The 15,679-nt window shown below is 40.9% G+C and overlaps 1 protein-coding gene across 5 annotated transcripts in view; it reads left to right on the forward strand.

Annotated features, from left to right (window-relative positions):
- Positions 1–15,679, forward strand: part of LOC137334859 (dnaJ homolog subfamily C member 13) — a 270,037-nt gene that overhangs the window by 78,292 nt on the left and 176,066 nt on the right. For all 5 annotated transcript variants that reach the window (XM_067999895.1, XM_067999904.1, XM_067999912.1 and 2 more), the window contains exons 13-15: positions 2,578–2,677; positions 7,423–7,530; positions 9,644–9,799. In XM_067999895.1, coding sequence (XP_067855996.1) covers positions 2,578–2,677; positions 7,423–7,530; positions 9,644–9,799 — 364 coding nt within the window. The remainder of the gene's footprint in view (positions 1–2,577; positions 2,678–7,422; positions 7,531–9,643; positions 9,800–15,679) is intronic.

Consider the following 15,679-nt stretch of genomic DNA (forward strand, 5'->3'; position numbering starts at 1 on the left):
TGGAGGAGGCCAAGGTAAGCGGCTGTCTTGGCAAGGTTTTAGTGGATACCGGGGATCCGGTATATATCCTGTCTTATCATGAGCAGCCTGTAGGGTCGATGTGGTTGGCGCACACACCAGTAGCAATCGCAGCCTTCTCTGGAGTCAGGTGCAGGAATCGATATTTGCATTGGGGACGTGTATTTACCATTATGAAGCGACTGCATTGACAGTTTATTTTAAGCAAGTTTGGCGCTATCGTAGATTTAGCTAATCGGGTATTGTCATCAAGTGTGGGAACTCCGATCTGATGTCCACGCAGTTTTTGCTGTTTAAAAAGGCAGAGTAGTATCAACCCTGAGCTCCAGGCAGTCATTGAAACATGCCCGAGTGTCTTTGTCGCCCAAAAACATGACTAAGTGGAATTGGAGGCCTGTGCACTGATCAAGGAACCTGATTTTCTCTCCTCCCCCACTCCTTTTCATAGTCACACCGGTACCTGAAGAAGGCAGAACAGGCAGCAGCCCAAACAATAAAAGCCTTTAGATTAGGGAATGCCAGTCCCTTACTAACGCACCTATTTGGCTACTACTTCAATAGGAAGAGCTTTTTTGTGAGCCAGGTTAAAAACATTCATTTTAAAAAGCAAAAACAAATTTTTGCATTGTCAGGTGCTCCATAATCTGATAAATAGACCCTGACAGCAGCCTGTCCAGAAGCAGCATGGCACTACTAGGGGACTATGAAATATCTAGAGTACAACTTCATTATTTCTTGCTTGGGACCAAATTTTCAGTTTCCCCCTGTTTATCCCACTTAGCTATTTCATACCCCATTGCCATTGGGTTTTTCAGATGAACTCCAAAGTGCACACCACAATTGCTGGACGTTCTTCTCCTGGAGACAATGGTTTCTTTAATTTCCCCTGATCCCACAGCTAATTCAGAAGATGTGCACAGGGCAGATGAAACTCATTGATTCCTTAACGGCATCACAAACTATGGTTTTCTGACATCTTAGCCCTGGTCAACCCAGCACTCAACAAGAGACCAAGCTTCCAGTTGGGAGGTCATCTGAATCCAGACACCTTCCACTTGCTATTGAAAGACATGATGGATCTTCCTGCCCCCAGTTATGAATACCTTAGTTAATTCTACAAAACCTCCATCAAGGTGTAGCATACGGAATGGAAGAAGTCTGCATTGTAGTAGTTGATGGAGGCAGTTAATCCTAATTCATGTGAAGTTACTTGTATTTTAGGGTACCTCCAGTATTTAATGTTGGTTGAGAATTGAGTTTTATCCAGCCCCATATTGTAGTAATTTATACTTTTGATTAAGGAATGGCCTGTTGGACGTGCAGACCATCTGGAAATATGCACAAACACAGTCTCCTTGGTCTCAAACTGGGCCTTAATTGGGTTTCATCTGAAGCAATGTGGATATAAAACTCCATTCATATTAAGGCTATAAACAAAACAGTTTTATGTCAGCCTGCAGAGATGGTGGGCTGCAGTCTGTCATTGATCAACCTTAATTTGTTTGGCATACTGACAAATGGTCCTCCAGGTTACCTACTTGGTTACGTCCAATTCTGATATAATTGTCCTATTGGTTTCTCTGCCATCTCATCAGTGCAATTGTAATGGTAATTTCATTGTGTAGGTGCACACGGAGCATTTATATATATATATAGATAAATCGATGGTCAAACTGGATAACCAACTCCATTGTACAGTTTTGCCTTGCAAGTAGGTTTAAGGTCATTCCACCTGTTCTGAGACTTTGTTCTGGGCATCTCTCAATCAGGTTCTAATTTGATTCATAGGGTTGCCATGTAGAATGACTGACTAAGCATTGTTCATAGGATCTAGTGACTGCACATGGTATTGTATTTAGTAGCTAGGTGTCTCCTCTAATTTATGCTGCTTGCTTTGCTCCTACGGGTTGTGGAGAATGTGGAATGAACATTACTTACTTTTTGTAGAATGATATTCATTCTTGGCATTTAAGTATTCTGCAGTGACCACAGTCCCACTGATCTAACCCCATAGGCCCTTAAAGGGTATAATTTGGGGGCAGGGTTGAAATCAATCCAGAATTAAGGAAATATCATAGCTCTACCATTTCGATCAAAATGAATCAATGTGCAGTGCTTTTATAAGGAGTGTGAGCAGCAAGTAACAAAGGCCCCTCATACATGGTTGAAGATATAGGCACAGCCATTCTAACTCCAAGATGTAGGTTGTTCTTAATTAGGAAAAGCACAGACTGAAGGCCCCCTCGTAAAATCAATGGGCTAGTCACATGATGCATCAGATGCCACTTCTCTATTGGCTTAGAGATCATGCTTCAGGAAGCCTCAAATTGGCAGTATGGCCAAGAACAAAGGACTACAATCACACAGACTTACACCTTCAGTAATTGGTGCTGTCTTGGTGCTAGTGTACAATATATCTTAAAAATGGAAAAGATCTGCTATTTTGTCTGCCCCCTCTGCTGCACATGTGCTTTGCAGATTTTCAGAGCTATGGTGTTTCTGTAGGTTTTGTGCCACTGTTTGTACTGCATAACATTTTTCCCCCTTTTGTACATTCAGATTTCGGGAGAGGCTTGGTGTGAAGACAGTGAAGGCTTTAAAAAGAAACCATGATGGTGTTACTCATGCTGCCATTGACATGTTATGTGCCCTCATGTGTGTAAGTGCAGGATGATGCTAAATTTCATTGTGCTATCTCAGTAGCAGATCCAACATTTTTGTACAAAAGAATCCATGATGTAAAACATGAAATAAGTAACATCAATATATTTTCTTTGTAACCAGAGTGGGTTAAAACCCATGCCATTTACAGATGCTTTCTAATTTAAGCAGTCCTGGGATAGAATCTTACAGCATAGGAGACAGCCATTCGGCCCATCTTTGAAAAAGCTGTCCAATTAGTCCCACTCCCCTGCTCTTTCCCCATATCCATGCAAATTTTTTGTGTAAAATATTTCCTTTTAAGTTTATATCCAATCCCCTTATGAATATAATATTGAATCTGCTTCCACCTCCCTTTCAGGCAATGCATTCCAGATCATAACTCACTTTTTTTAAAAAAACAGGCCTAACTCTAATTGTAAGGTTATGCCTCCTTGTACTGGACCACCAGAGGAAATCGTTTCTCTCTATCTATTCTATCAAATCCTTTAATCTTAAATACCTCAATTATCACCCCTTAATACTCAAGGGAATACAAGCCTAGCCTATGCAACCTTTTCTCACAATTTAACGCTTTTAACACCAGTATCATTCTGGTGAATCTGTGCTGCACCCCCTCCAAGGCCGATATGTTTCCTGAGGCGTGGTACCCAGAACTGCACACAGTACTCCAGGTGGGGTCTAACCAGAGCTTTATGCAACTGTATTGTGTTTTTAAAAAAAAATTCACCTCCCCTGGTATTTTTGCCAATTATCTTAAATTTGTGTCCTCTACTTATCGACCCTCCTGCCAGTGAAAACTTTCTCCTTATCTACTGTCAAAAACTCCTCATAATTTTGAACACCTCGATTAAATCTCCTTCTCTGTTCCAAGGAGAACAGCCTCGGCTTCCCTAGTATCTCCATGAATATAAGCACATAAGAACAAGGAGCAGAAATAGGCCATTTGGCCCTTTTGAGCCTACTCCTCCATTCAATGAGATCATGGCTGATCTAATTCTGGCCTCAACTCCACTTTCCTGCCTGTTCCCTATATCCTTTGACTCCCTTGCTGATCAAAAATTTGTCTAACTCTCAGCCTTGAATATATTCAATTGACCCAGCCTTCGCCACTCTTTGGGGCAAAGAATTCCAAAAGTTTACAACCCTGAGAGAAGAAATTTCTCCATCTGTCTTAAATGGGTGACCCCTTATTCTGAGATTCTCCCTTAGTTCTAGATTCCCCGATGAGGCGAAACATCCTCTCAGCATTTACCCTGTCAAGCTCCCTCAGAACCTTATGCTTCAATAAGATCTCGTCTCGTTCTTCTAAATTCCAGTGAGCATAGGCCCAACCTGCTCAATCTTTCCTCATAAGACAACCCTTCCATACCCGGAATCAACCTCGTGAACCCTCTCTGAACTGCCACCAATGCAAGTATATCCTTTCTTTAAATAAGGGCACCAGAACTGTACGCAGTACTCCAGGTGAGGTCTCACCAGCACCCTGTACAGTTGTAGCAAGACTTCCCTGCTTTTATACTCCATCCCCCTCGAAATAAAGGCCAATATTCCATTTGCCTTCCCAATTACCTACTGCATCAGTATGTTGACTTTGTGTTTCATGTACGAGGACACCCAAATCCCTCTGTACCGCAGCATTCTGTGTTCTTTCTCCACTTATATTTTGCTTTTTTTATACTTCCTCCCAGAGTGGATGACTTCACACTTTCCCACATTATACTGCATCTGCCAAATTTTTGCCCATTTGCTTAACCTAGCTATATCCCTTTGCAGACACTTTGTGTCCTCCTCACAACTACTTTTCCACCTATCTTGGTATCATCAGCAAATTTGGCCACAGTACACTCACTTCCTTCATCCAAGTCATTGATATAGATTGTAAATAGTTGAGGCCCCAGCACTGATCCCTGTGGCACCCCACTAGTTACAGATTGCCATCCTGAAAATGACCCCTTTATCCCGACTCTGTTTTCTGTTAATTAGCCAATCCTCTATCCATGCTAATATATTACCCCCAACACCATGAGCTCTTGTGCAGTAACCTCTTATGTGGCACCTTATCGAATGCCTTTTGGAAATCCAAATACACTACATCTACTGGTTCTCCTTTATCTACCCTGCCCGTTACTTCCTCAAAGAAATCTAATAAATTTATCGAACACAATTTCCCTTTCATAAAACCATGTGGACTCTCCTTGATTTTATTTTGAGTCTCTAAATGTCCTGCTACTACTTCCTTAATAATTGATTCTAGCATTTTCCAATGACAGATGTTAGACTAATTGGTCTATAGTTAGCTGCTTTCTTTCTCCCTCCTTTCTTGAACAGAGGCGTTACATTTGTGGTTTTCCAATCCGCTGGGACCTTTCCAACATCTAGTGAATTTTGGAAGATTACAATCAATGCATCCACTATCTCTGTAGCCACTTTTAAGGCCATCAGGTTGAGGGGAATTGTCAGCCTTTAGACCCATTAGTTTGCCTAGTACTTTTTCTCTAGTGATAATTGTTTTTAGATCCTCTCTCCCCTTTGCCCCTTGATTATCGACTATTATTGCTATATTATTAGTGTCTTCGACTGTGAAGACAGATACAAAGTACCTGCTCAATGCCTCTGCGATTTCCTGGTTTTCCATTATTATTTCCCCAGCCTTATCCTCCAAGGGACCTATACTTTTGCTACTCTTTTTATATACTTGTAAAAGCTCTTACTGTCAGTTTTTATATTTCTTGCTAGTTTACTCTCATAATCTATTTTCTCTTTTTTAGTCCTTTGCTGGTTTCTAAAGTGTTCCCAATCTTCGGGCTTACCACTAATCATTGCCATGTTGTATGCCTTTTTCTTTTAATTTGACACCATCCTTAACTTCCTTAGTTACCCAAGGTTGGTACACCCTTCTGATGGAGTCTTTCCTCCTTACTGGGATATAATTTTGTTGAGTCATAAAATATCTTTTTAGATGTTTGCCACTGCTTATCTGCTGTCATACCTTCTGATCTGTTTTCCCAGTCCACTTTAGCTAATTCTGTCCTCATGCCATTGTATTTTCCCTTAATTAGGTTTAATACAGTAGTTTTAGATCTAAGACCCTCACTCTCTCAAACTGGATGTGAAATTCATCATATGATCACTTTTTCCTAAGGGATCCTACTGAAGTCTCGTCCCCGGTACCATTCTAGTAAATCTCCTGCACCTTCTAAGGCCGAGACATCCTTCCCAAAATGTGGTGCCCAGAATTGGACACACTACTCCAGCTGAGGCCTAACCAGTGATTTATAAAGGTTTAGCATAACTTTCTTGCTTTTGTACTCTGCCTCTATTTATAAGGCCAAGGATCCTTTTTGTTTTTTTTAACAGCCATATCAACATGTCCTGCCACCTTCAAAGATTTGTGTATGTGAACCCCCTTTAAAATTGTACCATTTAGTTTACATTGCCTCGCATTCATTCTTCCTTCCAAAATGAATCATTTCACTTCTCTGCACTAAATTTCATGTTTGTCCTTTTAACCAGTCTATCTATGTTCCCCTGAAGTCTGTTACTACCCTCCACATTATTTACTACATTTCAGAGTTACTACCTTTTGCATTTCGTGTCATCTGCAAACTTTGAAATTATACACTTCCAGTGTGTGTACTTGATAGCCATCTGTTAAAGTATCTCTGATCAGAATCTTTCTCTGCTTTCTTGTCTGAAGACTGGACATCTCAAATACTCTCCTAGTACACCTTCCTGTCTCCCCAAATTGCAATTCATTCAAGAATGCCACAACTTGTGTCCCTAGCCACAAAGGTCCTTATTCCCATCGCCCCTGTGTTTGTCAATTTATGCTGGTTTCCCATGCTGCATTGAAATGATTCTAAAATCCTAGTCGTCTTTCAAATCTGTCTGTGGCCTCTCCCCATCCTTGATCAACAAACACTCCTTTTTCCTTTTTCTTCTCGGGCGGACGATCTCATCAGCTTTCCTTTATCCTTCCCCTTTTTCCTCGGGTGGACGCTCTCATTAGTGTTCCTTTTTCCTTCCCTTTCTCCTCGGGCGGACGTTCTCATTAGCGTTCCTTTTTCCTTTCTCCTTCCCTTTTTCCTTCCCTTTCTCCTCGGGTGGACGCACTTATTAGCGCTCCTTTTTTCTCACACTCTCTCTTCTACTCGAGCAGCACCTTCCTGTTCATTGTGCTTTGCTCCCAAGCACGTAGGGAAAGTTGCCACTTAAATATCACAACTCTGGGAGGATTGAAGCAATAAATGAAAGAATTACACACGCTGCCGCTGGGTTCTGTCTTCCCCAACACTTCAAAATGGCCATACATTTCTTGCATTATGTGAGTATATTTAGTGCGCTGTGGTCCCTTAGGCAGCTGGGGAGGGGGCACGTCGGCAGCATTAAACTTGCATATGATGAAATCAGCACTTGCACTATAAGCACAAGGTCTGTACTGTAGAAACTTTGTCTGTGAATTTAAGATCTGACTTCATAAATTAGTATAATTCAGTTGATCTCTTTTTGTAGGAGTACCAATGTTCAAAAGGTGAAAAGTTTAGTTTCACCAACCTCCAAATTTAGTGTGATGCATGTATCTATATTCATATCTTAAAGATTCTTGGATCTATTGTATCAATGTTTTAATTCTACGCAGTGAATGTCTTGGGACGTCATATGATTTTGAAGGTCAATAGTATTTTTAAAGAATTAGATATTTATGCAATAAAGACCTTTCTATTAATTTTATCCAATTAGCCTATGCATCATGAGTACGACTTGAGACAAGAGCAGCTGAACAAAGCATCACTTCTATCTTCAAAAAAGTTCTTAGAAAATTTACTTGATAAATTCAATGTTCATGTGGTAAGTCTGTTTCAAATTAAGGGGTGGACCATCATTTTGATTACTTGATTAAAAAACTGGCAAGTGGTAAAAAGGACAAAATTTATTATGGCACAACCTGTTTGTATTAATCTCTCATGTGAAAATGCTGTTTTGAGCAATTTGTTCAATATTTCCATTTTTGATGCAAATTGGGCATGTATAATTCTACATTCAGTTCTGGAAAACTTAAGGGTTCATGCTTTTTTTGTCGTAAACTATTTATCCCTCCCTTATCCTACCCATCTCTCAATTGCACATAACATTTTAAATAGGGATCTACAAACTCTTCGCAAAGGAACCCCACAGGGTCATGAGGTTTTGTGCAAAAAAGCTAATATGTTGGGGCTCACAAGTTTAAAAAAAATATCGGGCCCAAAAAAAGAGAAACCTCATCTACACTCTGGCTTTTGCACTCGGCACTTGTGTGGGCTCATGATTTGGGAAAGCCTCCTGTCCTGCCGAGATTACTGTAGCAATCTGCTTTGTGAGCCCAGGCCTGTGCCTGAGCTGCAGATTAAATACAGCGGTCGTGGCAAACTGGGTCCCAAGATCAAAGGCAGTAAGAGGAAAAAGAAAATTCAAACTGCGGGTTGAAGGGAAATGAGTAACTGAGAACCCAGCGGGTTCCTACAGTTAGGACTGAGCAACTCCCTGAGCATGTCAGTTTTTGCAGTTGGTCCCCTAGATAAACGTTTGGAAACCACTGACCTAGCCCAATATGCTTTCACATTGTGTCCGACTTCTGACTTTGGGATTCATGTTGCCACGTGCTGCCTTATTGTGGAGACCTAACATCGGAACGACCTATTGTGTGCTCATGGTATCTAATTTGACGTATGAATCAAGTTGTACCAGCTTCAATTTGAGACTGTGAATAAGGATGCTATCGAATCTAGATACTGATGCAATAGCACCTCAGAAGTTTACAGAACAGCAGGTGTTCATTTGGCCCATTGTCTGTGCTGACTCTTTGCGAGAGCGATCTAGAACTGTTTTCTTCCCATAGCCCTGTGCCTTCCTCTGATTCAAATATTTAGTTGTCCCTTAAAAGATTCACTGGTCTCCATCTCACTCACTCAGTGGCAAAGAATTCCATGTTCCAAGAACTTTCTGCATAAGAAATTTAGTATCTGAAGCCTCTTATAATTAATTCTCATCCTGGCAAATCTACATTGTATGTTCTGTAGGCTTTCTATAATGGGGCATCCAAAACTGCGACAATACTATAACTGTGGCCTAACCATTGCCATTTTTAAAAAAAAACATGCCCTGTGCTCTTTTTATAAAACTTATGGCTGTATTTAAACCCCTAGGTCTGTCTGGAAGCAAAATTCAATTTCCCCATTTTTGAAGAATATCTGCTTGGAACAGTAGGCAGTGCCCAATATTAACCTTCACTAAAATTCTAGTTAAAACTTGGCACTTTGGTTTTCACACTGGGCTCAGTAAGCCCTTACACAGCATTCACCTAACAAGCACACATGTATGCGCACACTCATCTGGTGGCACGTGCGCCCTCCATGCTTATTATATTAACATATTTGTAATGGGGACGTTCATATTTATTTACTGACCTTTAAATGAGGCACTGTTGCTGCTGAAACACCATTTATTTTTTGATTCTGCTTTCAAGTTATGTGGTGGGGAAACCTACAGCTGAATGAAGAAATGGAACTTTCTTTTCCACTGAAGGCAGTGGCTCAGTCTTTGGTACCATTCCATGTGTTATCTGCCTTCTGGTACTACGCCCAAGTGGCCGTTTCTATGTGACTTCATGGTAACTGCTAGCTGTCTGACGCCCAAAGTCTGCACACATGCTTTCGAGCTGGAGCCAAGGATGGGATCTCTTTCTCACTTTATTTTTTCCTTAGCCTAAGAGCACTCTGGCCAGTTGTAGCACCCTTGCCTTCATCCCAGCTTAGATCAGCTGATCTGAGGTGGGTTTGAATTTGGGATTTTCCTTGGCATATTGTTCAGTTCCACACCAGGCATAGTATTTATTAACTGAGACACGTGGGAGCCTTTTTGTCAATCAGGAATGTTAGTCTAGTGCTGCTTTCAATGGATTTACAATGATTTGTTTTATCTGCAGGACCATGGGACAGGTGCATTAGTGATTAGTTCCCTCCTGGATTTCCTTACCTTTGCACTCTGTGCTCCGTATAGTGAGACAACTGAAGGACAGCAGTTTGATATGTTGTTAGAGATGGTAGCAGCAGTTGGAAGAACCCTATTCAAACTTTTCCAGGTATGTCTTTCCCTATGCAAAGATTTGTTTTGAAATGTAACTGATGGTTTCACTCTGAAAAAGAGACCTAGATAATTCACTGGATTGAAACATTGCTTTTGCAGTTCTCTGGGTGTTAGGGCCACCCATGCTGTCCTTATCGATCTGCCAAAAAACTAACTATAAAATGTGTTTAGGGCAGTCTCATTCCAGTTACGTGTGTGGATGGCATAACATGATCTATTTGGCGTTAACTGTTTGGTACTAACTAGCTCACAAATGGCAATTCAACTGAGGGGGCCACAAAGACAACTTCTGTTTCCCACCGGTACAGAAATATGGTTGAGTTTGAGTCACTGAAGTACTGGGAGCTTTACACCTCAAGTGGGAATGATAGTGGATGAAGAAAGTAGAGTAGTCCAGCACTGGTCTTACCTTTTAACAAAATTTGGTGCTGAAATATGACCTTTTCTTCTCTGTAGAGAGAGGTCATTAGAAATAGAGAAAAATGTAGAAGTTTCCACATGAAATCAGGCCATTTGGCCCAAATAGTCCCAATTACATTTACCCACCCTGTTCCCATGTACCCAATCTAATCTTGAATATTGACGTAGTTTCTGCCTCAACCGCTAACCCTGGAAGTGAATTCCCCAGCTTCACAACTCTGAAGAAGCTTCTCTTGCTTTCTGTTCTAAATCTATGGCCTCTCAATTACTTGGAACAGTCTACTTCCATCTACCCTGTCCCATCCTTTTCATAATTTTAAACACTTTTTTAATAATATCTCCCTGTAATCTGCATTGTAGACTTATCACTCTCTTTGCTTTTATATTCTGTACCTCTTGTGATAAAATGAATTCCGTCAGCTTTCTTTATAACCTTACCAGCCTGAGCCTTTTAATGTCCTGAGTGTTTTCCAGAACTGAGCTTACTTCCATTGAGTCCAAGTATTGATTTTTCTTTTAACCAAAATATATCACCTCATTTACTGATATTGGATTCCATCTGCCACTTCGTAGCCCATTCCCCATTGTATCATATTCCTTTCCAACTTCCTCTTAGTCTTAAATATTAACTGCACCTCCAGTTTTGGTATTGTCAGCAAATTTCAACACCACTCCCTCTAGGCCAATGTCCAAATCACTGATCTACACCGTGAACAAAAGCTGCCCAAGAACTGAACTCCATGGACCATCACTACCCACTTCCAGCCACTCTGGCAAAACTACCTTTTTTAATCTAGTTTTCTATCCTCTCCCTAATTCCACACCTATTAATTTTCTCATGATCTCCAATGTGGTACCTCAAGGCTCTCTCAAAGTCCTTGTACACTATAGCCACTGCATTTCCCTCATTTACCGTCTCAAAGAATTGAGTTTTGTCAAGCACAATCATCCTTTTTGAAACCCTGCTAGCTACTTCTATTTTTTTCTCTTTATCTAGCTATCTGGTAATTTCATCTCTAGTTAAGGATGTTAAAATTTTGCCTGCCATAGTTGTTAAACTGAACAGACTACACAGATTAGCTCTTTTACCACTTATAAAAATGGGTATAACATTGGCCACTCTTCAGTCTTCTGTCACCTATCCATACTCAACACAGACTGAAATATAATTTAATCTGAGGATTCATCCTGTCAGCTCCTGGCACCTTGTCTTCCTTTAGCCTAATTAACTTATCTAAAAACTTCCTTTTAACCATCATAATGTCGCTGATCTCGCTTTTAACCACTTCACAATTCACCTCCTCTCCAATATCCTTCTTGATTACTTTCCATTGATCTTTACTAATTAAATACCCATGCCATTTTCTGATCATCTACAAATTGACAAACCTTTCCTCCTGGGTAGTCCACCCTGCTTTTAACAATTCTCTTTTTAACTGATTGATATGTAAAATACATGTCCTATTCTTTCATTTTTTCAAATTTTTCCCTCATAGGAAACAGGAGTAGGCCATTCAGCCCCTCGTGCCTGCTCTGCCATTTGATAAGATCATGGCTGATCTGTGATCTAACTCCATATACCTGACTTTGGCCCATATCCCTTAATACCTTTGGTTGCCAAAAATCTATCTATCTCAGATTTAAATTTAGCAATTGAGCTAGTATCAATTGCCGTTTGCGGAAGAGAGTTCCAAACTTCTACCACCCTTTGTGTGTAGAAATGTTTTCTAATCTCGCTCCTGAAAGGTCTGGCTCTAATTTTTAGACTGTGACTCCGAGAATCCCCAACCAGCGGAAATAGTTTCTCTCTATCCACCCTATCTGTTCCCCTTAATATCATATAAACTTCGATCAGATCACCCCTTAACCTTCTAAACTTGAGAATACAACCCCAATTTGTGTAATCTCTCCTCGTAACTTAACCCTTGAAGTCCGGGTATCATTCTAGTAAGCCTACGCTGCACTCCCTCCAAGGCCAATATGTCCTTCCGAAGGTGCGGTGCCCAGAACTGCTCACAGTACTCCAGGTGCGGTCTAACCAGGGTTTTGTATAGTTGCAGCATAACTTCTGCCCCCTTGTACTCTAGTCCTCTCGATATAAAGGCCAGCATTCCATTAGCTTTCTTGATTATTTTCTGCACCTGTTCATGACACTTTTTTTATTATTCGTTCACGGGATGTGGGCGTCGCTGGCGAGGCCAGCATTTATTGCCCATCCCTAATTGCCCTCGAGAAGGTGGTGGTGAGCCGCCTTCTTGAACCGCTGCAGTCCGTGTGGTGACACTTCAATGATCTATGTACCTGTACCCCAGATCCCTTTGGACATCCACTGTTTTTAACTTTTTACCATTTAGGAAGTACCCTGTTCTATCGTTTTTTGATTCAAAGTGGATGACCTCACATTTGTTTACATTGAATTCCATTTGCCACAGTTTTGCCCATTCACCTAATCTATCAATATCGCTTTGTAATTTTATGTTTTCATCTACACTGCTTACAATGCCACCAATCTTTGTGTCATCGGCAAACTTTGATATGAGACTTTCTATGCCTTCATCTAAGTCGTTAATAAATATTGTGACTAGGTTAAATGCACCTTGTGGAAAGCTCTTCTCTTTTTTGCATTATTCTTGTAGTCCGCATAGGCCCCTCTTCAATTTTAATTGGTTTCTGCTCTAATCTGATCTTTTTTTTCTCTTTCCAGTTCAGTCTTAAATCTTAACATGTTGTGGTAACTGTTCCCAAGGTGCTCGCCACATTCAGCTTATCTATCTGATTTTTTTTATATAGAATTACGTAGAATTTACAGCACAGAAACAGGCCATTTGGCCCAACAGGTCCATGCTGGTGTTTATGCTCCACACGTGCCTCCTCCCATCCTTCATCTAACCCTATCAACATATCTTTCTATTCCTTTCTCCCTCGTGTTTATCTAGCTTCCCCTTAAATGCATCTGTGCTATTTGCCTCAACTACTCCTTGTGGTAGTGAGTTCCACATTCTAAAAGAAGTTTATCCTGAATTCCTATTGGATTTATTAGTGACTATCTTATATTTATAACCTAGTTCTGATATCCCCCACAAGTGGAAACATCTTCTCCACGTCTACCCTATTAAAACCCTTTCATAATCTTAAAGACCTCCAACAGGTCACTGCTCTGTCTTTCCTCGAAGAGCCCCAGCCTGATAAATCTTTTCTGATGGGTATAATCTCTCAGTTCTGGTATCATCCTTGTGAATCTTTTTGCACTTTCTCCAGTGCCTCTATATCCTTCTTATAATATGGAGACCAGAACTGTGCTCAGTACTCCAAGTGTGGTCTAACCAAGGTTCTATACAAGTTTAACATAACTTCCCAGCTTTTCAATTCTATCCCTCTAGAAATGAACCCCAAGGGTTTCTTTTTTTAAAAGTGCGTTGCTACTTTTTACAGATTTGTGCATCTGTTTGATTACTCAATCGGCTTTAGCAATGACTCCGCCCTTGTGGGCCTACTAACATACTGCTTGAGGAAAGAGTCTTGTACACACTTTAGGAATTCCATTCCTTTTCATCCATTTACTCCCTCTGTCGCAATTGATACTTAAAACTTCCCAGAACAAGTCACTTTGTTATTCCTACTTATCTGCCGCACATGACTGCAGCTTTCCTCTTCTGTTTCCTGTCCACAATTTGGAAGTCTGTAATGTACCTCCTACTGAAGTTGTCTTTTTTAATCTGAGCTTTACACCTGATCCTTCTCTGCAGCATGCATTCCCTCTTTTACCAGTATTGTCGCTACGCCTCCTTTCATATCATTTGCATCATTTCTGAATATATTTTTCCGGTATGTTTATTTTCCATTTTTGCCCAATTTGCAGCCAGCTTCGTTAATGTAATCTTGCTTCCGTTTCCACTTCCCCCAGTTTATTTCCAACACTCTGCATTGCAATGCATGAATTTTAACTTTTCTTTTGCCTTTATAAATGCTACTCCTTTTGCTGTGATCTTTTTTGTCTAAGCTCCCCTTAACTTTGACTTGAGTTTTTTTCCCTTCTATTCCATGGCTCTCCTGCTAAATTGTTTTCTGCAGTAATATTATCAACTATTTGGTTCCATGATCAGCTGATCCTGGTTGATTTTATTTTCCCAACCCCACCCCTCTCCCCACCTCCTTCCTAGTTCAATATCTCATCACTTCTCTATTTCACAATCAGACAGCACAGGAGGCCATTCGGCCCATCATGCCTGTGCAGATTCTTTGAAAGAGCTATCCAATTAGTGCCACTCCCCCGCTCTTTCCACGTAGCAATGCATTTTTTAATCCTTTAATAAGAGAAGGCAGTTTTTTTTTTAAAAAAAGCACATGGAATCCTTGGCTTTATAAATAGAGGCAGAGTACAAAAGCCAGCTGGTTAAATTAAACCTTTTGTAAAACACAGATTAGGCCTCAGCTGGAGTTTTGTGTTCAATTCTGGGCACCAACCTTTAGGAAAGATGTGAAGGCCTTAGAGAGGGTGCAGAAGAGATTTACTAGAATGGTACCAGGGATGAGGGACTTTAGTTATGTGGAGAGACTGGAGAAGCTGGGGTTGTTCTCCTTAGAGCAGAGAAGGTTGAAAGGAGATTTGATAGAGGTATTCAAAATCATGAAGGGTTTTGACAGAGTAAATAAGGAGAAACTGTTCCCAGTGGCAGAAGGGTCGGTAACCAGAGGACACAGATTTAAGGTGATCGGCAAAAGAGCCAGAGGCAACATGAGGAAACATTTTTTTACGTGGTGAGTTGTAATGATTTGGAATGCACTGCCTGAAAGGGTGGTGGATTCAATAGTAACTTTCAAAAGGGAATTTTTTCCCTTCAAGTATTTATCTAAAAACTTGAAGGGAAGAAATTTACAGGGCTGTGTGGAAAGAGCAGGTGAATGGGACTAATTGGATAGCGTTCAAAGAGCCAGTACGATGGGCTGAATGGCTGCCTTCTATGCTGTACCCACTATCATGCTATAAAATGATAATGCATCACTTCACACTTATCTGCTTGAAATTTCATTTGTTATGTGACTTGCCCATTTCACCAGCTGGTCTATGTTCTCCTATCCTCCACACTGTTTACTACATTGACCTTCAGCCAGAAGTGCCGAGTGGATGATCCACCTTGGCCTCCTCCCGATATCCCCACCATCATGGAAGCCAGTCTTCAGCCAATTCGATTCACTCCACATGATATCAAGAAATGGCTGAGTGCACTGGATACAGTGAGGCTATGGGCCCTGACAACATCCCAGCTGTAGTGCAGAGGACTTGTGCTCCAGAACTAGCCGCGCCTCTAGCCAAGCTGTTCCAGTACAGCTACAACACTGGCATCTACCCGACGATGTGAAAAATTGCCCGAGTATGTCCTGTCCACAAAAAGCAGGACAAATCCAATCCAGCCAATTAACGCCCCATCAGTCTACTCTCAATCATCAGCAAAGT

This window comes from Heptranchias perlo, chromosome 2, assembly GCF_035084215.1.
Source record: "Heptranchias perlo isolate sHepPer1 chromosome 2, sHepPer1.hap1, whole genome shotgun sequence".
Lineage (NCBI taxonomy): Eukaryota > Metazoa > Chordata > Chondrichthyes > Hexanchiformes > Hexanchidae > Heptranchias > Heptranchias perlo.